Consider the following 27,967-nt stretch of genomic DNA (forward strand, 5'->3'; position numbering starts at 1 on the left):
CTGCCCAAAAAGGGGAGGGAAAGCATCATAAACTTTATTTGCCTGATGGGGACTCCCAAACATTCCAAGATGCCTTAGTATCTTATACTAAGCTTTCAAGGCATCCAATCTCTCTTTTCCCCCGCCTTATTTTCTGTGATGCTGCCATACATTTACAGTATATAAATCTGCAGCACACAAAGTTTGGGGACTACATAACATTAATTTAGTATCAGAACAGCCAACCAGCAAAGGGAAAATATACTGACTATTCCACAAGAGGAAGGAGAGCAGTGAAAGGGAGGGCATATCATAATTTTGATGTTTCCATCATATAATTTAGGCCTAACATGCTCATAGAATGTGGTATCCTGAAAATGTCCCACACTTACCATGTATTGCTACTGTAATATCAGTGACCTACACATAATGTAGGTCAAGGAATTTGAATCCAATAGACAAAAATACAGTTATTTTTCCTGCGTGCCAAATACCACACTACTATTACACTTTCTGACAAAGTAAACAACTGGAAAGTTCGATGAATAACCATTAATATTCATTGGTCAACAAGACACTATATCAAGACTGATAGAAAAAAAATGAACATAATTCAAAATGGATTTTCATCACACTGTAGCTAGATTCCTGACAAATCTATCCTTTCCTCCAAAAGAAGTGTTGAACAAAGCAGCAGTTTTCTGCTGGGTCATCCTATCAGAAGCACAAGTTGTGATGAAACCCAAAGGTTTTGTACTGTACTCCGTTCTTCCTCTCTGAGCTGTTCAGCAGGCTGGTATTGGAATGTACAATACAATCCTTTCTGGAGACATTTCAGGCTCTTACTCAATTAAAAGAAGAAAAATAGTCAACTAGAATGAAGTGTTATGTGCATGCATGTGACCATAAAACAAAGCTGAAAGGTCTTTATTTTAGATCCGTCAGTTTGATGGTGTCCTTTTAACCAACTATCATGCTGAGATTATGAATCTACGCAAACATGCATGACAGGAATTATATTAACAAATAATTTTCATTCTAACTTACCTGCTGAGCTTTCTGTAAACACTGTTAACGTCTGTCCTCCCACACTTTGCAAAAGAAATGGATGTTCTCTGGGTGCACTGACTGAAGCAGGTTTTCCTCCAATATCACTGATACTTGCAAGATCTTCATTCAAAGTAAATGATACCTAACACCCACAATGAACATAATATTAGTACATAGACCTTTTAACCACATAGATTTTAGAGCTTAGGAAACAGGAAACGAAAGAAAAATGAAATAATACAATACAATTTTGAATTGTTCAAATATACATCAAATATATATATAATTTTAATATACTAATCTTCTGAAATATTTTATTCAACATTTTCACATAGGATTATTTATACAATTTACTCAACAGATTTTTATTATCTCCTCTTGATGTCAGAGAACAATTAATTGCATTTCATTATTTTTAAAAATGTTTGAGAACCTAAGATAGTTATACCTTTCAATGTAGATATTTTAAACGTTTCACACAGCTACCTTCACTTTTGAGAAAGTGTCAGCAGCATATATTACAGCCAGCTATGAGCCTGAACAAATCCCAAAGACAACTGGAGTCTCTCCACGTATTCCAATGAGAGTTATATCAGACTTTAAGATGGTATATTCAGCTTTTCCCCACTGCTGAATTTTTGTTAAGTCTCTTCCAATTCAATGTGTTGGTTGGCTCTGGGGTTTACTGAATCATGCTGCTACCTTCCCATCTAACATGAAAGGTAAAATACCTGGTAAAGCTATTATTCATTCAATTGCTAATAAAAGAAATTAATCAACTGCCTTTGCAGATGAAAAGACCCTCAAATTCCCTAATACTTTATATTTAACAAAACTAATGAATTAATACCAAATATGATATGGTATATTTCTGAACTCTTACTCCTTTGTTTCCAACTTTTTCTGCTTAATATTAATACCTAGCTCTTATATAGCACTTCTCATCAGTAGATCTCAAAGCGCTTTACAAAGGATATTAGCATCATTATCCTCATTTTACAGATGGGGAAACTGAGGCATGAAGCGATACGTGGCTTGCCCAAGGTCACGCGGTAGGCCAGTGACAGAGCCAGTCCCCCAGATCTCCCAACTCCCAGTCCAGTGCTCTATTACAAGTACTATAAGAGAAATGTACACTACTTTAAGCAACACTAAAGTTCAAAATATAACACATTGATAGCCTTTGGATTTGGTAATTACTTACTTCTGTTCTTCCTTGATTTCTGTAAAAGAACATATATAATATTTTAGTTTCCATAATCTAATTTCACAGGTTTGGCTCCTCTGATAACAGCAGCAACCTCAAATTCTAGCTTTGTTACTGTCTTCACTCCTGAGCTACCCAAGGACAAATGGGAAAATCAGCAGGAGCAAATAGAAGCAACACAATAGCATATAAATAAATTGATGGAGATTCTTTATTTAGATGGGCCTATTGCCGATGTCTATGAAATCAGAAATGGGGTTCTAAAATATATCCACACACACCAGTATAATATTTTGTATTCATATTGTTTAGAATATACAATGATAATCACTAGGCAGCTATATTTCAAGCTTATTAATTTCATAGAAATAAACCCAACTTGTACTTTCAATAAATATTATGCAATATAAGTAGTACTTCACTGCAATACACTACTGTACACTAAACATAACTTTTTCTACTTCTGTAATAATTCTAAGAAATCCTACCAAAAAAAAGTATGGTGAACTACTTACTTGGCAATCCTCAGCTTCCCTACTTCACCCCTTCCTGAAGCTTTAGTCCATTGTTGTGACAAGTACTTGGGGACCTAAAAAAAAAAAAAGAAAGAAAGAAAAAGAAATTCAGATAACTATGCAACAGATAGTTATATCCAAGATTTTATTATTGATTTTTTTTTAATTTAAAAAAATAACATCTTTTTTGTATTGCTTTCTTTACAACAATCAAAATATTAATCTCCAGTGTATTTCTTTGCTAGGGAAGGCAAACAGAAGAAGTCAGCACCAAAAACTGATCATATTTAAACTTTCCAAAACCTACCAAGCATAGCCTAAGATGTATGACTTAAATGAAACTAAAAGAGGTGATTACATATTGCAGCCTTAACACTTAACAGGACATCTGACTGACTTGTGGAACAAAAAAGGAAGTCATGTTTTACTAACCCCAAAGCCATACACTAAAAAAGCGTTGATGTACAATGTTCTTTTTATGCTCTTCTTTTGACACTCACAATGCATCAGAAACTCCAGCAAATCCACTTTTATTTTTAGTTTTGTAGCAATCACTTTCTAGGGTTTTACTAGTACAGTAAAGTCATTCCATATTTGCATTTATAGCCACTGTTGAAAGTATATACAACTAAAGGACTGCCTACTTTGTTGCTTATGTTGGAAGAGCTGCACACCCAATGAGAGAGAGAAGCACCCAACACAATGGGATCCTGATCCATGAATATGGCTCGTAGGTGCTATGGAATACAAATATTAAATAATAATATTAAGCCACAACCTGTGATGTATAGGCAGTATCAGGGGGCATCAGTAAGATTTATCTGCCTGCAGCACCAATCAGGCACTTGGTGAGCCTGATTTTCCCTCACTTATACCGGCAGAAATCAAGCTTTTCCAGATTTACATTTTCACCAACCTCAACAGGGTTCTGCCTATTGCTGTTCAGAACATTCTCTGAAATTTTGGAATTGATACAACATGTTCAAAAGTTGTCACGTTAGACACAGAACAAAAAAAGATGCCATTAAGTGTAGGGCCTCACTTCACCCAGCTAAATCTGTAGTTGTATAGTGGATGGGATTATGCAATCTACAGGAAGACAGGAAATGTTTTACACAATAAAACACCCACTATGGCGGATTTCTTTTAATTTTAGCAAGAACAATTAGGAGGATCAGTTTTCAAAAATCCTTTAACAATCCCAAATATAGTGTATGGAAACATTGCAATTTGTTTCTATAAACAAAAACAGAATTCAAATAATTTTAACTTGGATTTTGGAAAAGGGATTCCCCAGTTAAGGTCTGACCCGAGGCCACGAATGAACTCACAGCATCTGAACAAAACATATATAAAATACTTAAGATTCTAGAGACATGGTCTTTATTCTTGGCTGTGTAGGTAGAGATAATACTTCTCCCTCACAATTTGTAACATGACCATGTGAGAAAAGAGATGACATAAAGCAATACCATTTCAAAATAAAATACTCCCTAATTAGCACAACCTACTTTTCTATATTTTGCACTCTAAAACCTCACAGCCTTAGTTGTACTTACTTTTATTGCATATATTCCTAAAGCACCCACCACTGTAATATCTGGGCTATTATTGCCTATTAAGTTGTCTCTCTCTGGGATACTTTCTATATTAGCTCCACACATTCTAAAGGGAAACCAGGTTAGCCAGAACTGTTTTTCCAGCAAGTCTTTTCCCCAGAAATTAATTAACAATTTCAACATTGTTATGCCTGCTCTTCATTAGCCAGGGAAATCTTGTTGTGAACTGTTGTGGTAAAGCAGCACTACACAAAACATTCTATTGTTTAAAGAGAAGTCTTTTTTTTTTTTTTAATTAAATCCACCAAATGATCATATTATTGTAGCAAAACTGATTAAGTCCCATCTATGTTGTGATTCTTAACATGTTGGGGGACCTACTTACAAAAGTTTGCCCTGGTTTAAAATTCCAGTTCAGACCTGAAGCAGGTCTGCTATCTCTCCTTCGGGTCTGAATTGGATTTTAAACCAGGACAGTAGGGGAAAACCATGCATAACCCTTTTACACTAGCAAACTTTATAGCTGTAATTCACAAGTGTTGCGGCAATGGTGTCCCTAACCTCTTTGTCAGACGGTGGAGATGATGGCAGGAGTGAGATCACTTGATCATTACCTGTTAGATCCACTCCCTCTGGGGCACCTGGCATTAGCCACTGTCGGTGGACAGAATGCTGGGCTGGATGGACCTTTGATCTGACCCAGTATGGCCATTCTTATGTTCTTATGTTAATGGTAAAAAATTTAACTTGGGCAGAATTTACATGTTTTTACCATTGTATCATCTAGCCTGTGATTACACAGTGGTAAAAATGCCCAACTAATTGTAGGTTTCAGAGTAGCAGCTGTGTTAGTTTGTATCCGCAAAAAGAAAAGGAGTACTTGTGGCACCTTAGAGACTAACAAATTTATTTGAACATAAGCTTTCGTGAGCTACAGCTCACTTTATCGGATGCATACAGTGGAAAAAACAGTAGGGAGATTTTATATACACAGAGAGCATGAAACAATGGGTGTTACCATACACACTGTAACAAGAGTGATCAAGTAAGGTGAGCTATTACCAGCAGGAGAGAAAAAAAACCTTTTGTAGTGATAGTCAAGATGGGCCATTTCCAGCAGCTGACAAGAACTTGTGAGGAACTGGGGGGACGGGGTGGGGGGTTTACTTTGTGTAATGACACATCCACTCCCAGTCTTTATTCAAGCCTAATGTAATCATACAGACCTAAAAGTCGCAATAGAACAACAAAAAACTTCAAAAACAGACTCCAGTGAGAGACTGATGAATTGGAATTAATTTGCAAACTGGGCACCATTAAATTAGGCTTGAATAAAGACTGGGAGTGTATGTGTCATTACACAAAGCAAAACTATTTCCCCAGATTTATTCCCCCCCCCCCCGTTCCTCACACGTTCTTGTCAACTGCTGGAAACGGCCCGCCTTGATCATCGCTACAAAAGGTTGTTTTTTTCTCCCTCTCCTGCTGGTAATAGCTCACCTTAGCTGATCACTCTCGTTACAGTGTGTATGGTGACACCCAGCCACTGAAGGGGCTGGAGTCTCGCAGCTCTCTGGGCACGGTGCTGGCAGAGCAGAGAGCAGCCGTGGGACCTGCCCGCCGAGGTCTCCGCAGCTCCAGGGAAACCAGACGAGCCCCTGCTTTCCTGCGGAGACCGTAGAGGCCGCCAAGGGGAGTGGGAAAGTCACTCCGCCCGCCCACCCCCCCAAAAGCCAGAGAACCAGGGAACTGCTGCCACCCCCCGCCCCCGCCCTTCATCCCGCTTCCTCGGGCCCCCCAGATGACTCTCTCCCCCGCTCCGCTCCGCCCCGGCCCACGAGGATCCCCGCCCCCACATACCTTCCCCTCGCCGCCCCCACGGGGAACCCCGCCCCCGCCGCAGGGATTCCCGCCCCGGCGCAGTCTCGAGGCGAGCCCGGGTCTTGGCCCCGGGGAGGGAAGGAGCCGCCCCAGCCCGTGGCGGGGCCTCCCCCGCGGGGGGACAGGATGAGTCGCTAGCCGGGCCCGGGCGGCCTCTCACCTTCACCAGCCACATGCCCGTGTTCTGCTTGGCCCCGGTCAGGTCCAGCTCCCCCCGCTCACTCATGGCGGCCCGGGCCCGGGCGGGGGACGCGGACGGGGACGCAGGGACACGCCGAACGAGCTCGAGGCGCCCGCACCCACCACGGCGATTGCATCCACCCGGACAACAATCAGCAGCTCACCCGTCTACGGCGGCCCCAGGCTGCCAAACTTCCGCGGTAAAGCGGAGCGAGGAGAGCGTTCCTCGCCTCCCCCGGGAAAGGGCGAAGAGGGAAGCGCGTGGGCTCCCGCGCTGCGGGACCTGGTCCCTCGCGCTTCCTCTGGCAGGCGTGGGGGCGGGGGGCAGTAACAGGGGCTGAGCCAGGGGCACTGTGGTGACTGACACCGCGCGGCGGCGGCCGCCTGGGTGTTCCCCTCGCTGCGGGCCGCACCTGGAGCGGGGAGGCCCGGCGTGCTGCAGTGAGCCCTAGCGCCGGGTTTGACGCCCCCCAAGCTGCCCGGGTAGGGAGGAGGTGAAAAGCAGGCACTGGCCTTGCCCCTGGCGGATTGAGTGAGAGGCCCCTGGACGAGTTGGGTTATAGACGGTGCTTAATTTGTAATGAAAGGGGTGCCAGGGCTGAAGCAATGGTTTACTTTCATAACTGATGTGGCCACCCAGCGGTGGTGGGATATGAAGTGCCACGCCTAGAGGTGCCCGGGCTGTCCCCTGGCACAAACTAAGCAAGGGTTATAGAAATGCCGAGGTTGCCATTCCAGCAGGAGGAAGTCAGATGCATGCCGTTTTAATCAATAATGGTTAACATCAGTTAGGGGGACCAGACAGCAAATGTGAAAAATGGGGACAGGAGATAGGGGGTAATAGGAGCCTATATAAGAAAAAGACGCAAAAATCACGACTGTCCCTATAAAATCGGGACATCTGGTCACCCTTACGTCAATAGTGTAAAAGTCAGCTACTTCACAGCATCCCCAGAACATGGGCAGGACTGTGGAATCAGGCTCGAACTGTCAACTCAGATTTGGCCCAAAATTCACGTTAAAAGCAAGCTTTTACTAGAACACTTTGGTGACAGTTCCCCAAATTAAAGTAAAACCTCACTAGGTACACGTATATTTAAACAAAGAATCACCCACTGCTGTGTTTGAAACCCCAGCATTGCAACTCTAAAAGCCTGAAAGTGAAATGCAGGGCTTGTCTCCCTGGAAACTAGAACCCTAACAACTAAGTTATTTGTAAATTCCCACTTTTAGTTATTTCGGTGTAAGTCTTTGTGTGGACACTCTTATTTGAACTCAGTGGGGAGGATATTTAGCATCTCGAAGTTCTGCAAGCGGCAGGATTTACAGATGATTGTTAATTGAGGCTTAGGGACTGAGTGTGAAGTGATGAGCACAAGAAGGTAGGAAGAGCTCAGTGCCTTTCAACACCAGGCCCAGTGTGATTCATCAAAAAGCGAGTGAATGGCAGAGTTGTGTCTAGCTCATGCCATATGCTCAGACTGCACCTGCCGCTACTTAAAAATGACTTGGAATGAATGTCTTCAACTCAAGTGACATTTTCAATAATCTGGTGTCATGAGTCAATAGTTCTAATATACATTACTGACACTACCAAACTAATGTAAAAATTTAAAAAGAGGAATTAAATAGGCCAAGTGCACAAGTAACCAACATAACTGGCCAAATCATGATTGTTACCTAAATTGCCCTGTGGGAAATCATTGTTCTCATTTAAGGTGCTAAAAACAGTAGGGAAAAAAATCTGGCAATATCACTTGGGCTCAGAGCTGAAACTGACAAGGCAGAGATTTCCTTCCCAGCTATATGCTACAGGCAGCCTTTCCAGTCCTGTTTCCATGGAAACTACATTAAGGGCGGCAACAAAGTAAGAAGCATTTTCATTAATTCCTCATTTAAAATCCTAACCTTATGTTTGCCATTCCAGTGTTTCTTTCCATGGATGAAGAATCAGAAACCAGTCGGCAATAGCTGAGAGTTGGAGCTCTGTGTTTCCATTTCTGCTCCTGTTTATATGCAACAGATGTCAAATTGGGGAAATAAATTACAAGGTTTTAAATTACAGAACATTTGCTTCTGATTTTTTTCATCCCACCAAGTGGGATCAATAGATTGCACTGTAGCAAGCCTCTGAGAAGGACCTCCCTTTGTCACTTTCAGCTGCTGCCTGAAGTCTAAGGACTGGCAGTGCTGATTTATAAAATAAAAATAATCTACAGACATAAATGGCCTGATCCTGTACCGTTAAAATGAATAGGAGTTTTGTTGTGGACCACAAATTTATGTATGCTTCCCTCAGAACCAAGAGGATATCAGGGAAAATACGCTTATAGGAGTTAACACTGTCCAACCTGCACTATGTCAGCAGCCCCATTGGAGAGGGGAAGGGGTGGCATAGATGCAGGCAGAGAAGGCAATGGCAACAGAGAGGGAGCAGTTCTCAGCTATCACAATGGAAGGTATAGCACACCATAGGTCGCAGCTTCCTTTCCTAGTACTGATCCACAGAGTTTGGAGACCAGGCCCGCTGCCACCTCAAGGGCTCCAAAATTCCTTGCTCCTGGGGGGCAGTATACAGAGGAAACCCCACAAGGTAAGCCTTGTGGTGTCCAAGATTTCTTTATCCCAGTCCTATAAATTTTAGCTGCTGGATGATTAAATATAGTTCTTGTCCTCCCATGTCTAGCCCCACCCCCTTCCCCCCCCAAAAAAAACCCAATGAGGATTTGTTTTACAAATATTGGTATGTTTAATCAAACATACCTTTCCAGTATTTCCCCTTACTTAGAGGACTCCCCAGGAAAGTGAGCTGTTGTGTGTAGAAAGGAAATAAAACATAGCATACAGTAATTGTTATTTTACAATGTAATGGAATGCATATATAGAGAGATTTCTTTTTGCAAGCATTCTAGAGTTTTCCACATCAGATAAAATTACAGTTAACAAACAGTGCTGACGTGGTAGATCAAACAGATCAGATATAATCACACAAACCTGTAAGTGCTGACTTATATTAAACAGATGTCTCTTGACTTGTGTTTGGATTTATAAGCAAAGCAGGCGGTGCTCAGTGAATATTAATGAAAAAATATTTCCATAAAGTGGGTGTGTAATAATAGAACAGAAGAATCTTGCTCTAAGAAACAGAAGGACAGATTCATAGCCCCACTGGCTCATTTGTACTGCTTTACTGGCACAGAGGGACTGTGAATTCAACTTTATTGGCCAAATGAGTTTTTCCATGTAGAGAAAACCTCCAGGGTGCTATAGAACCACTACACCAGTTCTACACTACACCCCCCCCCCAGTGCTAACTGTAAAGGTTATTCCCAGAACAAAAGGGGGCATGGCCAATGTATTGCTATACCTCCGTGATTATGGCTGCCAGTACAGCTTTGGAGACCACAGGCAATTTAGAGCAGCTCTGAAGCTGCTTAGAGTTGTGCTGAGGTCCAAAGCATCCCCAGCCAGCCCCACAATTGAGAAGCAACAAAAAGCCACTTTTGTTATTCCCTCCTTTGGGTCCTGTGCCAAGTACAGCTTGACCAGACCAGAGGAATTGTATTTTGTCAGTTCCTGGAAGATAGCCATATATATTTCAGGAAAGTACGGGTGTAATTCAAATTCAAACATTCAACAAGCTATGTTTTCTTCACTTACTTCTAATTCTTTTCATACCCCTCCCTTAAAACCTGAGGGTCCTGTCTACTCAACATGGACATTCAGGATCTCCTGGCAGTTTACTTTCCTCTGCTCACCAATTAGGCAATATTTTATTTCCTCCCTCATTTATTCCTGTGTGCAAATTGTCCGTTTGGTGCTTCTCATCTCAAAGGTGGTTGCATCAATTGATTGATTGGTGCATGTATATAGTTCATAAAGGCTTTTGGCAACTTCAGGATGAGAGATACTATCTAAATGTAAGATATTATTATTAATAGGGCTGTTAAAAAAATTTTACCAGACCTAGGGATGGGTCAGGACAAGAACACTAGATGCACCCACCAGCTCCTCTTCATGAATTTTGATGATCTATCTATGCTTTTATACATTACCTCTTGCTGTGGAATCTGAATGGTTTCTGGTTCTGGATGCTGTCATGCCTGAGGCATATCTCTGTAAGGGACCTGTGAAAAGGGCACTGAAATTGAACACCCCAGAGTTTGGGAAAATTCAGATTTGGGTCTGGATCTGAACTCCACAGCTCAGGCAAATATCTAACCAAGCAGAAAAGGGAGAGATGATAGGTTTTCATTCAAAGCAGGAGTGATACAGGCATTTTATCAGAAAGAAAACTGATCCAGGGACAGCTGATGCTCTTACTTCATTCATTCTTGTCAGCAAACTCCTCATGAACAAATTAAAGTGAAAAAAGTGCTGAGCAGTTTCAGAGAAAAAAAACTAATGGAGTTAGGCTGCCAAAGAGCTTCATGTCCTCCTCAATCAAATATGCCAGGTTTTGCCTCCTCATCATCTTGGTTTAGCAGACAGTGGGGCAGATCTTCAGGTGTCATTATCCTTATTCTTATCTTACACGCTACCCTAACACTGCTTCAGTAGCTGTCCCACAATGACCAAGAGGATAGGGGGCGGGGACCAGGCTGTTTGAGGAGGCACAGCCTTCCCTCCCCGGCCCTCCATACAGTTTTGGAACCCCGATGTGGCCCTCAGGCCAAAAAGTTTGCCCACCCCTGCTCTAAGTGGTCTTGGTGCCACCAAATGGGCACACCCAGGAGGTGTGTGGGTTACACTTGCAGCTTCCTGAACAGTCCTGTGTTCTTAAAGCTGTCAGAGTAACAGCCGTGTTAGTCTGTATTTAAGCCAAAATAAGGACATTTCTTCTTTCAGCTGTTGTGTTTACCCTATATTATGTGGAATAAGAAGGGGATAAACTACCAAGAGAGAACAGTCTGTCCATGTAGAGTATGATCATGTACATTGGGATGAGAGGAGTCCCAAAGTAACTAACTCCTAGCACAGAATATAGACCATCTAACCTTGGGTCTGTTTCTTATCCTTTTACAACCAAGGATTTTCAGGATGCTCCTCTAGAGGTAGTGGAAATATTTTTTGCAGCCATGAATTTTCAGGATTGCTTGTCACCAGTACATTAACAATACTGCTCCCATCAAACACAAAGTAGTTGATCCAAACTTAATTACTTAATCCAAACAGCACTTGCATAGCAGTCTAGGGAATGATATTGAGTTCATATCTGGAGCTGACTCTGCAGTACAGAATATTAGTAGGGCTGTCGATTAATCACAGTTAACTCATGTGAGTAACTCAAAAAAATTAATTACGATTAATTGCATTGTTAAACCATAGAATACCAATTGAAATGTATTCAATATTTTTGGATGTTTTACATTTTTAAATATATTGATTTCAATTGCAACATAGTATACAAAGTTGACAGTGCTCACTTTATATTATTTTTATTACAAATAATTGCACTTTAAAAAATGGCAAACAAAATAGTATTTTTCAGTTCACTTCATAAAAGTACTGTAGTGCAATCTCTTTATCATGAAAGTGCAACTTACAAAAGTAGATTTTTTTTGTTACATAACTGCACTCAAAAACAAAACAATGTAAAACTATCACTTAGACAAACAAATTTATTTACATTTACAGGAGATAATGCTGTCCACGTCTTATTTACAATGTGACCTGAAAGTGAGAACAGGCATTTGCATGGCACTTTTGTAGCCGGCGTTGCAAAGTATTTACGTGCCAGTTATGTTAAATATTCGTATGCCCCTTCATGTTTCGGCCACCATTCCAGAGGATATGCTTCCATGCTGATAATTGTTAAAAAAAGAATGCATTAATTAAATATAAAGTGAGCACGGTACACTTTGTATTCTGTGTTGTAACTGAAAACAATATATTTGAAAATGTAGAAAATATCCAAAAAAAAAAAAAGTGTCTTAATGTATACCCATGACAATTACACTGTGTACCATTTCTGAAGAGAAGGCAAAAGAAGCCTGCTTAGGCAACCTGTCTTTTGCTGGGGATATCACAATACAATCAGGGGACTGTACAGCCTGAAAATACTGCAAACAGAAGAGAGAGAGACATGTCTCCACCCAAGACAGCCAAGAGCTCGGAAGCCAGAAGCCTAGAGTTAGTACCCTTGCTGGACCAAAGAAGGGGAATAACACTGCAGTTGCCCTGAACTCTGATGCCATAAACTACTTCATTGGGGCTTTAAGCATGTGCTTAAGTGATTTCTTGACTAGGGATACTTCCCTGAATCAGGGGCATTGTGTACAATCAGTTTTACTATAAATAACTTCCCTTGTTGTTTGAATGAATCTTTCACACAACGGCATGGAAGAGAAAAAATATTTTTAAAAGTAGGATGATGTGGCTGTAAAAAATCACAAAAAATATCAGGGGGACTAAAAGGGTGGGTGTCGTATCTGAATTTTATTTTATCCAATTTTTTAAAAGGGACTAGATTTCAAGTTGACAGTGTCCCTTTTAATCAAGTTCTCCTCTGCTTCTCTCTGGTGTATGTCCAGTTAGCTGTTAAAAGTATTAGCACTTCTCAAGAAAAGTTCACTGGCCAAACAAGCATTCTCTCACTAAGAGGTTTTCAAAGTCCAACGTTCTCTTTGTGCTATTATTTGGCTGATCATGTGCGCTCTATGTAGCTTATCAGTTTCTAAAGTGCTTTTTTGTACTGTAAGTATGGAGGATGCTATATAACTAAAAATTCTCTTCTATCTGCTGTTGGCTTCTTGATTCATTTACATTTCCTTTTATTTTCATTTTTTCTTTAGAGATACTTCCTGCGAACATGATAGGTCAGTAGTTTTGTGATAATTTATTTTTATACACCATGAGCAGTAAAGTCACGTCTCAGATGAAACAACAATCTTTAGTTCTAAGTAATGATAGAATGAGAGGCATTTTCTGTTTAGCTGCAAAGTAAATCTATTTTCAATAGATTTTTTCCCCTTCTTTGTTTTAAGTGAGATGATTAATCTGAATCATCAGGCCTGTCTGGTTCATCATTCTTGCTAACTAAATGCAGCTTCTTTCTTAGGATTTCTACTTCTGGAGCCTAATGATCTTTTGCTTTTAGTGCTGTTGTTGCTGAGTGTGTGTTGGTGGTAATTTTCTAAAATGGTACTCGTAGTCTATTAAATATTGTTAATTACAGCACTACGTCTCCTTGTTCCATATACTAATATTGGTATTAATGATAGGAGTAAAACTTTCCACTCTCCCTACCCTAAAAAAGAAAGTATTTTCCTACAAAATCAAATTGGATATATGTGAAATAATGAAAAATCTTAACTACTTAAAAATCACATGACATCTTATTTGATTTTGTTGACAGATTGTGTTAAATAGGGTTTAAGCTTCTGATCAGTAATTCAGGCAGAAGGAAGCTGGAGCAGAAAAAAAATAGCAAAATATTATTAGTGCATTGTTAAGGTTGTCTGGCAATCACCTGTGCCCTTCCAGAATATTTTGTTCAACAAAATTCAAACTTCCAAGAGTCAGGAAATGAAGATAAGGTAAATGCCCAAACAACCTTAACTCTCTCCCCTCCACGTCCCAGCTGGCAAGAGACACTGGGAGTTATCTACATTCAGTGCAGCTGCATTTACTGTGTTCGGTATAGGTGTATTGAATGATGGAGGAATAAGCTGGAGCAGGTAGGAAGAGGTGTGATATGAGAAGATCTGGGTCTGAGTCCCCACCTGTGTGTTATCAAAGGATCTTTCCTTTGAGGTGCATGTGTACCCTGAGGTTCCAGTCTGCATCATTTCAATACAGAATTGAATTGGATAGATTGTGTCAATAGCAAGGCACTGGGGTCTTCTTGCCATGGCTATTCTGAGTACTGAGTTGAGATATGAGAACAGTGTGTGGATTTAATGATGGGTAGGGGAGGTATAGGTTTAGGTATAGTATAGGTATCTTGTGTGCAAATATGAAGGGATTGGAAAAGGTTATGATATGGTTGTTAAATTTTACAAGTGTGGTATGATCTCGGGGGATAGGTTCAATGGTTGAGTGTAGTTGGGCAAGTGCATGTTGTGCCTGTCCATTACAGTGAAAAGGCAGAGTAGGAGTGTGTGTGTTATGGGCAATTGGAGTATGGCTCAAAGAGGGCAGAGTTAAGGTTGTGTGGGTATTTACTTTAATTCTGTATTATCCGATTTTCAGAAGTTTAAGTTTTGCTGAACTCAGCATTGTGGAAGGGCATGAGCTCCCGCTGGGCAACCTTAGCTCTGCACTAATGAACTTTTTTGCCATTTTATTTCCTAGGTTTTTTAAACAGAAAGGGAAATGTTTGTTGGTAGGAGTTAGTGGACATTTAGGCAGTTGTAGTTTCACCTGGGTTTGCAGTTGATATGCTACTGTAGAGCTAGGTAATGATCAAAAGACTTAGCTTTGATATAGTGCTTTTCATCAGCAGATCTCAAAGAACTTTACATCATTATCCCCTTTTAACAAAGAGGAACTGAGGCAGAGGGGTGAAGTGAGTTGCCCAAGGTCACCCAAAAGGCCAGTGGCAGAGCTAGTAATAGTTGCAGTCCAGTGGTCTTTAGGCCACGTGGTTGCTATGGCCATCTCTACACAACAGGAATAGAGTGGCACAGCTATGGCGTTGTGGCTATGCGGCTATAGAAACATAGTGCAGATGCTTCCTACACCAATGGAAGGGGTTTTTCTATCTCTGTAGGAATTCCTCCTCCCCGAGCCTTGGTAGCTAGTTCAATGGAAGCATTCTTCCACTGGCCTAGCTGCAGCTACACAAAGGGTTAGGTCAGTGTGTAGCTACAGTGCTCAGGGGTATGACAGTTGATCAAAATTTTTAGTGTCAACCAGGCCTGTGTGATTCCTCAGTGCTCCTCCCACCTCCTATACATTTTGTAATAGTGGAATGGGGATAACGGTCATGCATTGAAATGTTTACAATGTGTAATTATTCAGGGTTGGTGAGAAAAGTCTCATCTTAGGTCCCTCACCAAAGTCTCTTATGCAAAGTAAGCTGCCACGGGATAAGAGGGAAGGGGCTCTCATGGATTGGTAACCGGTTAAAAGATAGGAAACAAAGGGTAGGTATAAATGGTCAGTTTTCAGACTGGAAAGAGGTAAATAGTGGTGTCCCCCAAGGGTCTGTTCTGGGACCAGTCCTATTCACCATATTCATAAATGATCTGGAAAAAGGGGTAAACAGAGAGATGGCAAAATTTGCAGATAATACAAAATTACTAAAGATAGTTAAGACCCAGGCAGACTGTGAAGAGCTACAAAAGAATCTCTCAAAACCAGGTGAATGGGCAACAAAACGGCAGATGAAATTTAATGTTGATAAATGCAAAGTAATGCACATTGGAAAGCATAATCCCAACTATACATATAAAATGATGGGGTCTAAATTAGCTGTTACCACTCAAAAAAGAGATCTTGGAGTCACTGTGGATAGTTCTCTGAAAACATCCACTAAATGTGCAACGGCAGTCAAAAAAGCCAACAGAATGCTGGGAATAATTAAGAAAGGGATGGATAATAGGACAGAAAATAGCATGTTGCCTCTATATAAATCCATGGTATGCCCACATCTTGAAAATTATGTGCAGATATGGTTACCCCATCTCCAAAAAGATGAATTGAAAAAGGTTCAGAAAATGGCAACAAAAATTATTAGGGGTATAGAACGGCTTTGTATGAGGAGAGATTAGTAAGACTGGGACTTTTCAGGTTGGAAAAGAGGGCTAAGAGGAGATATGATTGAGGTCTATAAAATCATGACTGGTGTAGAGAAAGTAGATAAGGAAGTGTTGTTTACTACTTCTCTTAACACAATGAAATTGATAGGCAGCAGGTTTAAAACAAATAAAAGGAAGTATTTCTTCACACAACGCACAGTCAATCTGTGGAACTCCTTGCTAGAGGATGTTGTGAAGGCCAAGACCATAACAGGGTTAAAAAAAACTAACTAGGTCCATCAATGGCTATTAGCTAGGATAGGCAGGAATGGTGTCCCTAGCCTCTGTTTTTCAGAAGCTGGGAATGAGCGACCGGGGATGGATCACTTGATGATTACCTGTTCTGTTCATTCCCTCTGGGGCACTTGGCACTGGCCACTGCTGGAAGACAAGATACTGGGCTAGATGGACCTCTGGTCTGACCCAATAGGGCCATTCTTATGTTCTTATCGATGGTCTATGGTCCCAAAATAGTAACAATGTTTGTTACAGTGACTTTAAGCATGTGAGAAGTCTAGTGTGTGTCTCTCTCCTTTTCCACCCCCTACCCCACTATTCACTGCACCATGAAGTGCACCGCCCCCACCAACATTTCCAGCTCCTGCTCCCCTTCCCATCTATAGAAGCCATTAACATATAAGTTGCTATTTTCTGTCTCCTGCCCTATGCTGCTGCATACAAACATCACAGGCAGCAGCTTCCTGGAGGGCTGCATGGTATCTTGGTTATTTAGCCTGAGCTGCACACTGAGCTGGGCCCCTCGTTCCCACTACCCAATCCCAGCTGGGACTCCTGCTTCAGCCAGGTTTCCTCAGTCATACCCCAGGTCCTCCCAGTCTGTGCCTCCTCCAAAGCAGACCCTTCCCGCACACACACTGGCCAGTTCTCCCCTGCCCCCCACCACCACCCAGAGGAATATGTATCTTAACATCTGAAATCCTGAAAATGAAGTTTATATTTGTGTTACCTTAATTCCCCTCACTCCAGATCCCAGCTCACATAGAGGGATTGGGAGAGGTGCTCCGACACCCCAAGAGGAGCAGGATCCCTCATATCTCAGAACACACATGGAAGGGGAGAATTCAGAGCAGACAGCCCCCTCCCTTAACCCACCAACTTCCTCTACTACTTCTCCTATTCACCAGCCTCTTCCCTCGCACTTCCCCAATCCCTACCCCTTACCTGAACCCCTAACCCTTCTTCCCTCAACTACCATCCATTCATTGCCCTAATACTCCTGTCCTTTCTGCAGACCCAAACTCCTCTCCCCTAAACCCACCTCCTCTTGCATCCTGAATCACCCCTTCCATCCCAGCAAGTGTTTGCATGTATAATATATGGTCCTTTCAAAAATATTTTCGCTGCCTTCCAAATATTCTGCTGTACTCAGATATTTTTTTAAGAAATGTAACGGACTTCACAGAGGTAGATTTTTCCCAAATGATTACAGTTCATTCTCAGATTTCTGCCCAGGGTGGTCTTCAAACTTCAACTTAATGAAATGCTTGGTTTTTTTTTTCCTGGGGGCTGAATCTTAGGAAACTCTTTCTTAAATGATCTCCCATTTGGCTTACTAACCCTACCCTGCACTCCCATGAGGCATAACAAATTTCAAGGCAAGCTGTGTAAGCAGGCAGACTTTAGAGCGCTTAGGCCTGATTTACAGTACAGAGTTAGATCGACATAAGGCAGCTTATGAAGACCTAACTCTGTAAGCATCTGCACTACAATGTTGCTCCAGCTGATGTAACTCACCTACTATGCCAATTTAATAACTCCACCTCCGTGAGAGGTGTAGTGATTACGTCAAAATAGTTAGATTGATGCAGTGTCAGTAGACACAATTACTTACATTGACTTTAGTGGCTTCCAGGTGGTGTCCCACAATGCCCCACTGTGACCACTCTGATCACCCTTTTGAACTCTGCTGCCTGGCAGCCAGCTATACAGATATACACCCCTTCCCTCTAAATCCCTATAAATTTTTGAAAATCCATTTCTTCTTTGCCCAGCGTGGAGAGCTCACCCAGCTCCTCATGCCAGTTCCATGCTGCAGATGCACTCGTGCTTGGAGTACACAGGAGGAGGTAGATCCGCTGGATCTGTGGGGAGAAGATGCTGTGCAGGTAGCCAGCCAACCGTAGACACATGGACATCTACAAGCAGATTGCTCGGGGCATGGGGGAGAAGGGCTACAAGAGGGATGTGCAGCAGTGCTGCATGAAAGCCAAGCAGCCACGGCAGGTGTACCAGAAGGCGAGGGATGCTAACAGTCATGCTGGTGTTGAGCTGCAGACATGCTGCTTTTTCAAAGAGCTGCATGTCATCCTGGGCAGAGACCCCACCCCCAAAAGCCTTGTGGCTACTTCAGAGGAGCCAGAGTCACAGGTCCCCCGAGTGAACAGTCAGGAAGAGGTGTTGGACAAAGAGGAAGAGGAGTATGGGGGACAGGCAACCAGGGATTCATGGCGCAGCGAGCTAGGACCTGTTTTTGGCTTCAGGGCAATTGAGTCAGTCCCTACAGTCCAGCATGGGCGAGCCTCATGTAAGAGAAGGAACCTCTAGTAAGTAAGCAATTTGCTTTGATATTGCAGGGACACATCTGTTCATTTACTCTTTATTAATCATGGTAGAAGAGGTAGTGAAATAACCAAATAAAGGTAGAGTTGCTATCTGCTTCTCATTCCCCTGTACAGTTAGGCAGAGGGGTTCTTGCAGAAATGTGCACTGGGATGTCCCGTGAATCCTCCACGGAGCCCTTGAGGAAACTTTCCTGGAGGTAATCGGCAATTCTCTGTCAAAGGATTCTGGGGAGGCTGCCTTATTTCTTCCATCACGGTAGGACGCTTTCCCATGCCCCTCAGCAATTACTTCAGACACCATTGCAGCACACAAGCTAGCAGCATGCGGACCAGATCTGCAGCCAGACATATGCAGGAGCTGCTCCCTTTCAGCCCTCGTTACTCTCAAGAGTGAGATATCCACTAAAATCACCACTGCCTGTGGAAAACGGTGCTAGTATTCAGTTCAATTGTCCTATCCACATATACTCAGGCCAATGACCAATTCCCCAGCTTATTGCATCAACTCGCCCCTGCCCCCGCACCGGGCCCTATTCACCATGGCTGGGACTGTCCCCATGCGCTATCAATCCCAAGAAGAGGTGAAAATGTAATGTTTGTAACTAGTGTGGATCAAGAGGAGCGAGTTCAGTGTACTAAGTTTCCATTTATCTCGTGAATACATGCACAGTTGTACCTCTGTGCATTGTACCTTTTGTAGCTGGAAATGTGGCCTTGAGGGTCTCTCCATCCATGCCTGTAGAGCAGCTCAGTCAGATAATGAAGAGAAGGAAGAGAAGTGGGATGACATATTCCAAGAGAGCCTGCAAGCCTCTGGTGCTTTGGCTACCGAGCACAGGGCTTGGAGGATTGCCCTTACAGAGAGCATGGCCAAGGATAGCGTGGAGAGGAGAAAGGCACAGGAAAAGAAGAACGTGCATCAGGAGATGCTTCTCAAGCAGCAAACAGAGATGCTGCAGACTCTTGTTAACCTTCTGGTTTAACAGTCCCGTGCTATCCTCCCTCTGTACCCCACAGAGAATAGCATTCCCGGATGCCCCTCCACCCTCCTCATGGTGTCCAGGGCCACTGCACTACCCCTTCCACTCCATCTCTGGGGAGAGTACAGGCAATCACAGCTGCAAATACACCAACCATGTCTCACAGGTCAGTGTATGTGATTGTGAAATGGAAAGGACTGTTCTTTCTCCTTTATTTATTAAGTTTTATTCAGTTATGAGCGGGTCTGTTTGCATGGGTTTGGAATAAAAGTCTATTTATGGAAACTTAATTCGTCCTCATTAGTTCACAACATATGCTGTTGGAGCTGACATCATTCACTGATAATAGCAGTAGGTGCATTTGCAATGTTAGAATACTGCACACACAGCACTCATTACAAGGTTCATACCGGGATGCAAAACAGCAATGCCAGGTACAGCACACTATTGAAATAGTCTTTCAAAGCCTCCCTGAGCCAAATAGCTCTGCGTTGAGTTCTCCTTATAGCCAGAGTATCGGGTTGCTCAAAATCAACAGACAGCCATTGCACCTCTGCCATCCACCCTGATGGAAACTTTTCTCCCTTTGCTTCACAGGTATTATGAAGCACACACCATTGGGATATTTTTTTCCACTGAGGTCTAATCTCATGACTAGAGAGTGCCAGCAACCTTTCCAACAGCCAAAGACACATTCAATTGTCATTCTGCACCTGCTGAGCCTGGAGTTGAAGCTCTCCTTGCTGCTGTCAAGGTGGCCAGTGTATGGCTTCATGAGCCATGGGAGTAAGGGGTAGGCTGGGTCTCCCAGGATCACTACTGGCTTTTCAACATCCCCACTCGTAATTCATCAGTCTGGAAAGAGAGTCCCTGTTTGCAGCTTTCTGGACAGGCCTGCGTCCTTGAAGTTGTGCTTGTCATGCACCTGCCCTGATCAGCCCACATTGATGTTGGTAAACTATTCCTAATGACCCACCAGCACATGCAGTACCACAGAAAAAATAGCCCTTTTTGTTGATGTACATTGTGGCAAGGTGCTCTGGGGCCAAAATAGGGATATGCATGCCATCTATCACCCCACCACAGTTTGGGAACCCCACTGCTGCAAAACCATCCACTAGGTCCTGCACATTGCCCAGAGTCTCAGTCCTCTATGGCAGGATGAGATGAATAGCCCCGCACACTTACATCACAACCACCCCCACAGAGCATTTTCCTAATGCCAAATTGATTCCTAACTGATCAGTAGCAATCGGGCGTTGAAAGTTTCCACAGAGCGATCGCCACTCACTTCTCCACTGTCAGACAGATCTCATTTTGGTGTCACTGCACTGGAGGGCTGGGCCGAGCTCAGCACACAGATCCGTGAATGTGGCCTTATGCATCCAAGAGTTCTGCAGCCATTGCTCATCATCCCAAACCTGTATTACAATGTGATCCCACCATTCAGTGCTTGTTTCTCAGGTACAGAACTGGTACTCCACCATCTGCAGCTGCTCCATGAACCACCACCACCTTGAATTGTTTCTTTCTATGTCCCACAATAATCTAGCCTCCAAGAAATCGTCATGGTCCCTGCAGCCCCTCTGGATCAGGTGCCCCATAATTGCAATTCAAGAAGGATGTTGATAAATTGCAGGGGCTCAGAAAAGTCACGAGAATGATTAAAAGATTAGAAAACATGTCTTATAGGGATAGACTCAAAGAGCTCAATCTATTTAGCTTAACAAAGAGAATATTAAAGGATGACTTCATGACAGTCTGTAAGTACCTGTATGGGGACCAAATAGTTAATAATGGGCTCTTCAGTCTAGTGGAGAAAGGTATAACATGATCCAATGGCTGGAAGTTGAAGCTAGGCATATTCAAAAAGCAGATTTTTAACAGTGAGGATAATGAACCATTGGAACAATTTGCCAAGGGTCATGTTGGATTCTCCATCACTGTCAATTTTTAAATGACGATTGGCTGTTTTCCTACAAGATATGCACTAGGAATTATTTTTGGGGAAGGTCTGGGTTAAACAGGAGGTAAAGCTAGGTGATCAAAATGATCCCTTCTGGCCTTGGAATCTATAGTCTAAGCTCCTATCTCTCTCCTGCCGCCCCCAAGCAGGGCTTCCCTAGATCCTGGCTCACATCAGGAGTGGGATAGAGAGATGGGCTTAAGCCCCCTTAGCCACCACAGATTCCAGCTTACATGAGGTGGGATAAGGAGAGGGGCTCAGACACCTCCAGAAAGGCAAGCCCCACCCAGAACCTGGCTCACATTGTGAGGTAAGAAAGGAGGGTCAGACCCCCACAGATGGGCAGGGACCCCTCATATCGGAAATACACAAGGGCAGGAAGTGGGCTCAGGACCCCCAGATGCCAGCTAAAACAGGGGAGGGGCTCAGACCCCTGAGATAAGCAGGTGTGGTGGGGCAGCTGCCCCACACAGGTAGATGGAGGGTTAAAGCAGCCCTTTGGAGGCTGCGCAAAACCCAAGCAATGGGAGGAGGGCCTGTGGAGAGTCAGGAGAAGGATTGTTGGAACAGCCACTCAGGGCTGGGGGAGCCATGTAAGAATGGCTGCTCAGAGCAGGGGCAGTGGATGGTTATAAACTGTTCAGGAAGGACAGGCAGGGCAGAAAAGGTGGGGGAGTAGCACTGTATGTAAGGGAGCAGCATGACTGCTCAGAGCTCCGGTACGAAACTGCAGAAAAACCTGAGTGTCTCTGGATTAAGTTTAGAAGTGTGTGCAACAAGAGTGATGTAGTGGTGGGAGTCTGCTATAGACCACCGGACCAGGGGGATGAGGTGGATGAGGCTTTCTTCCGGCAGCTCACGGAAGCTACTAGATCGCATGCCCTGATTCTCATGGGCGACTTTAATTTTCCTGATATCTGCTGGGAGAGCAATACAGCGGTGCATAGACAATCCAGGAAGTTTTTGGAAAGCGTAGGGGACAATTTCCTGGCGCAAGTGCTAGAGGAGCCAACTAGGGGGGGCGCTTTTCTTGACCTGCTGCTCACAAACCGGGTAGAATTAGTGGGGGAAGCAAAAGTGGATGGGAATCTGGGAGGCAGTGACCATGAGTTGGTTGAGTTCAGGATCCTGACGCAGGGAAGAAAGGTAAGCAGCAGGATACGGACCCTGGACTTCAGGAAAGCAGACTTCGACTCCCTCAGGGAACGGATGGCCAGGATCCCCTGGGGGACTAACTTGAAGGGGAAAGGAGTCCAGGAGAGCTGGCTGTATTTCAAGGAATCCCTGTTGAGGTTACAGGGACAAACCATCCCGATGAGTCGAAAGAATAGTAAATATGGCAGGCGACCAGCTTGGCTTAATGGTGAAATCCTAGCGGATCTTAAACATAAAAAAGAAGCTTACAAGAAGTGGAAGGTTGGACATATGACCAGGGAAGAGTATAAAAATATTGCTTGGGCATGTAGGAATGTTATCAGGAGGGCCAAATCGCACCTGGAGCTGCAGCTAGCCAGAGATGTCAAGAGTAACAAGAAGGGTTTCTTCAGGTATGTTGGCAACAAGAAGAAAGCCAAGGAATGTGTGGGCCCCTTACTGAATGAGGGAGGCAACCTAGTGACAGAGGATGTGGAAAAAGCTAATGTACTCAATGCTTTTTTTGCCTCTGTTTTCACTAACAAGGTCAGCTCCCAGACTGCTGCGCTGGGCATCACAAAATGCGGAAGAGATGGCCAGCCCTCTGTGGAGATAGAGACGGTTAGGGACTATTTAGAAAAGCTGGACGTGCACAAGTCCATGGGGCCGGACGAGTTGCATCCGAGAGTGCTGAAGGAATTGGCGGCTGTGATTGCAGAGCCACTGGCCATTATCTTTGAAAACTCGTGGCGAACCGGGGAAGTCCCGGATGACTGGAAAAAGGCTAATGTAGTGCCAATCTTTAAAAAAGGGAAGAAGGAAGATCCTGGGAACTACAGGCCAGTCAGCCTCACCTCAGTCCCTGGAAAAATCATGGAGCAGGTCCTCAAAGAATCAATCCTGAAGCACTTGCATGAGAGGAAAGTGATCAGGAACAGCCAGCATGGATTCACCAAGGGAAGGTCATGCCTGACTAATCTAATCGCCTTTTACGATGAGATTACTGGTTCTGTGGATGAAGGGAAAGCAGTGGATGTATTGTTTCTTGACTTTAGCAAAGCTTTTGACACGGTCTCCCATAGTATTCTTGTCAGAAAGTTAAGGAAGTATGGGCTGGATGAATGCACTATAAGGTGTGTAGAAAGCTGGCTAGATTGTCGGGCTCAACGGGTAGTGATCAATGGCTCCATGTCTAGTTGGCAGCCGGTATCAAGTGGAGTGCCCCAAGGGTCGGTTTTATTCAATATCTTCATAAATGATCTGGAGGATGGTGTGGATTGCACTCAGCAAATTTGCGGATGATACTAAACTGGGAGGAGTGGTAGATACGCTGGAGGGGAGGGATAGGATACAGAAGGACCTAGACCAATTGGAAGATTGGGCCAAAAGGAATCTGATGAGGTTCAATAAGGATAAGTGCAGGGTCCTGCACTTAGGATGGAAGAACCCAATGCACAGCTACAGACTAGGGACCGAATGGCTAGGCAGCAGTTCTGCGGAAAAGGACCTAGGGGTGACAGTGGACGAGAAGCTGGATATGAGTCAGCAGTGTGCCCTTGTTGCCAAGAAGGCCAATGGCATTTTGGGATGTATAAGTAGGGGCATAGCGAGCAGATCGAGGGACGTGATCGTTCCCCTCTATTTGACATTGGTGAGGCCTCATCTGGAGTACTGTGTCCAGTTTTGGACCCCACACTTCAAGAAGGATGTGGATAAATTGGAGAGAGTCCAGCGAAGGGCAACAAAAATGATTAGGGGACTGGAACACATGAGTTATGAGGAGAGGCTGAGGGAGCTGGGATTGTTTAGCCTGCAGAAGAGAAGAATGAGGGGGGATTTGATAGCTGCTTTCAACTACCTGAAAGGGGGTTCCAAAGAGGATGGCTCTAGACTGTTCTCAATGGTTGCAGATGACAGGACAAGGAGTAATGGTCTCAAGTTGTAGTGGGGGAGGTTTAGATTGGATATTAGGAAAAACTTTTTCACTAAGAGGGTGGTGAAACACTGGAATGCGTTACCTAGGGAGGTGGTAGAATCTCCTTCCTTAGAGGTTTTTAAGGTCAGGCTTGACAAAGCCCTGGCTGGGATGATTTAACTGGGAATTGGTCCTGCTTTGAGCAGGGGGTTGGACTAGATGACCTTCTGGGGTCCCTTCCAACCCTGATATTCTATGATTCTATGATTCAGTCTCTCCTGAGAGTGTAAGGGAGAAGGACTGGCTGCCTCAGAAGAGCCCTTAGATAGCACAGTGTTGGGCAGGGGAGCAATAGGAAGCTCCAGCCTGAGGACTGCCAGACTGAGACCCCTGATACAGAGGGCCAGGAAGGTGCTAGGGCTATGGGGAAGTAGCCCAGGGAAATAGGTGGTGGGAGTTGGAGGAGCTGCAGCATGTGACCGCTGGCTATAGGGTCCCTGGGTCAGAGCCTGGAGTAGCGGGTGGGTCTGGGTCCCTCCCCCGCTTTTCCCCCACTTGCCACAGAGGGGTGTGGCCAGTATTCGGACTGCAATTTGCCCCTGGAGATGAGGGGCTAGACCAAAAGCTGCAGGAGGCCACAGCAGCAAGTGGATGGACTAGGCAGCCAGTTCCCCTGGAATGTGGGAGAAAGCAGAGTGGGGCACAGCTAGAGGTCTGAGCCCAGAAGAGGATGCTGTGGTCCGGGGAGTCACATGGGTCTTAGAGGTGGAGCAGAAGTGACAGTGCTGAGACACCACTAGAGGAAGGTGCACTGGCAACCAAGAGCTAATTCCCAGTACTGCCAGCAAGAGGTGCTGTGGTGGTGAGTCCTGCCCTGTTATGGCAGGGAAAGGGGGGGGGTCACACCTCAGTAGATGAGCGGGGTGCCCCCAGATTGTGGCACATAGAAGGGGAATGTAGGGCTGCCACTATTCTCCATGGATGAGAAGACTCATCCGTATGTCTTCTGTCCCACATCTCCCCATCACCTGACCACCCAATCCCTTTCCCCCCATTCCCACCTACTCTTCCAACCAATCACTCTCCCCTCCCAGTAAGCATTTGCTTGTACTGTTCCCCACCACCACCCCTTTTCAAATAATAGTTTCAAGGCCTCTTAACTAATCTGCTGTACACAGATTACATGTCTCCAAAATAAAATATACCCTTTGACAGAGGTAGATTCCCTCTTTCTTATTTCAGATTTCTGCCCTGGGTTGGATTCAGACTCACAGTGGTGATGGTGTACTTAAATTTGATGACAATACTATACTCTCAGAGCAAACCAGCTCTTGTTATAAGTACCAACGGTATGGGCAAGTTGTAGCTGTCTGTAAAGGGAAAACAAGATGCAGTAAGTGTGGGGGAGAATACTCTTATGAAAATTACATAGAAGGGAAAGAGGTCAAATCTAGTAATTGCAGTGGTAATTACAATCCAACATATAGCGGGTATATCATGGAAAGGAAGCTAAAGAGATGAAGTCAAAAGTTGCAGAAGCTGTAAGGATACTCAAAGCATCAGGAGGAGAAGGAAGAGACAATCAGCACAGGAAAAGGGGACCTGCAGACACAAATGTTCTTTGTAGAATGAGGCTAAACAGTGCAGAAGGAATAGGCAATGATCTACCAGTAATGAAAAAAAGAAAGGTTTATTGCATTTATGATAGAAGTGATAAAGTGTCCATCACAAATGAGGCAGCGGGGTTGGGGGGAATAAAAAAATGAAAACTATAGCAAGGGCAGTGGAAAAATACTTGTATGTTAGCAACTTGTCGATGGACCATATTTCACCATTACCTTCATTCAAAATTGCATGAATATGACTAGTATGGGGATCACAATCTTGTTGGAATGCACAGTCTGATAGCACATGGTCAAGAAAATATCCTGGAAATGAAAACTAAACCAGATGTTTTATGTATCCAGGAACATAGGCGCCAACTTCTGCTCGTGCTGGTGAGTGCTTGACCCCGCCGCTGCCCCCTGCCCTGACTCCACCCCTCCCTTGCCCCCATTCCAACCCCTTCCCTAAAGTCCCCACCCCAACTCTGCTCCTCCCTGCTCCTATTCCAACTCCTTCCCCAAATCCCCACCTCATCTCCTGAGCACGCCACGTTCCTGCTGCTCCTCCCAGAGCCTGCTATGCTGCCAGACAGCTGTTTGGCAGCAGCAAGCACTGGGAGTTAGACAGAGGAGCAGGGACGCGGCACATTCGGGGCGGAGGCAGAGCAAAGGTGAGGCGGGGAGGAGAGCTTGGCTGCCGGTGGGTGCAGAGCACCCACTAATTTTTCCCTGTGGGTGCTCCAGCCCAGGAGCACCCACGGAGTCAGCGCATATGTCCAGGAAACATGGTTGGTTGAAAAGCTTGCTTTTCAAATTCCACAGTATATTGCCTTTAGGCAAGACTGAAAACTAGGACAAGGAGGAGGAGTTTGTACTTTCATAAGGGAAAGAATACACTACATAGCAGTAGAGAATGAAGAATTAAGCCTCAACTATGATGCTGTTGAGGTCACAATGCAGAAGACTAATATTTCTTTATAGACACTATAAATCCTTAATTTATGTGGGAATTAGAAAGTTCAGAGCAACAAGAAACAGTGAAGAATACTAAAAGATCATATACTACATGTCATGACCTAAATAGTCATAATAAATTGTGGGGAAGCAAGACAACTGATAAATGGTTCATGCTTAGAGGTCACTGGTTTTAAACAGCTGTACCCCAACCAGATTTAAATGCAGCAGATAGTAGTTTTTCCTGCTTAGACCTGGGAATTATAACAGAAGGTATTAGAAGTATATGCAAATAGAAAATATACAAGGAAGAAGGAATGGGGAGAAATCATTTCCCTGTGCTCATTACTTTTCAAGGGCAAGGTAAGGTTGAAGGTAATGGAAAATTACTCACCTTTAAGTTTAAGAAAGCTAACTGGGAGCTATTTACAAGTAAATGTACTGAATTTGTGAATAATCATTGTGAGTGATGACAAAATTTTAGTGATAATGTAACAAAAGGATTACTAGCAGCAGCTTCTGTAGCCAGACTAGGTTACTGAAGTACCCCAAAACCTCACTTCTGTGGTGGAATGAGGAGTGCAAAATGGCAGTTATAAGAGGTCCGGGAGGGACATGGGGGCCAGAGACAGGTGAGACACCGGCCTGCGGAGGGCACTCGGGGCTGGAAGAGCTAATTCCTGAGATGACCAGCAGGAGGCACCGCACTGGTGAGTCC

General features: G+C 44.0%; 2 protein-coding genes across 6 annotated transcripts in view; one reads left to right on the forward strand and one right to left on the reverse strand.

The window, feature by feature from the left end:
* Window positions 1-6,527, reverse strand: part of GTF2F2 (general transcription factor IIF subunit 2) — a 127,551-nt gene extending 121,024 nt beyond the window's left edge. For 3 of the 5 annotated variants that reach the window (XM_078853070.1, XM_073344995.1, XM_078853074.1), the window contains exons 1-5: window positions 6,352-6,527; window positions 3,396-3,488; window positions 2,752-2,825; window positions 2,234-2,252; window positions 1,027-1,171 (exon numbers count right to left, since the gene is read on the reverse strand). In XM_078853070.1, the coding sequence (XP_078709196.1) occupies window positions 1,027-1,171; window positions 2,234-2,252; window positions 2,752-2,825; window positions 3,396-3,488; window positions 6,352-6,417 (397 nt within the window). In that variant the 5' untranslated portion in view covers window positions 6,418-6,527. The remainder of the gene's footprint in view (window positions 1-1,026; window positions 1,172-2,233; window positions 2,253-2,751; window positions 2,826-3,395; window positions 3,489-6,351) is intronic. The other 2 variants (XM_073345025.1, XM_073345014.1) reach the window with 1 other exon arrangement.
* The window catches only part of LOC144930624 (uncharacterized), a 459,911-nt gene that overhangs the window by 179,078 nt on the left and 252,866 nt on the right, over window positions 1-27,967 (forward strand). The gene's annotated exons all lie outside the window — the stretch shown is intronic.

The sequence above is a fragment of the Lepidochelys kempii genome, chromosome 1, assembly GCF_965140285.1.
Source record: "Lepidochelys kempii isolate rLepKem1 chromosome 1, rLepKem1.hap1, whole genome shotgun sequence".
Taxonomy (NCBI): Eukaryota; Metazoa; Chordata; order Testudines; family Cheloniidae; genus Lepidochelys; species Lepidochelys kempii.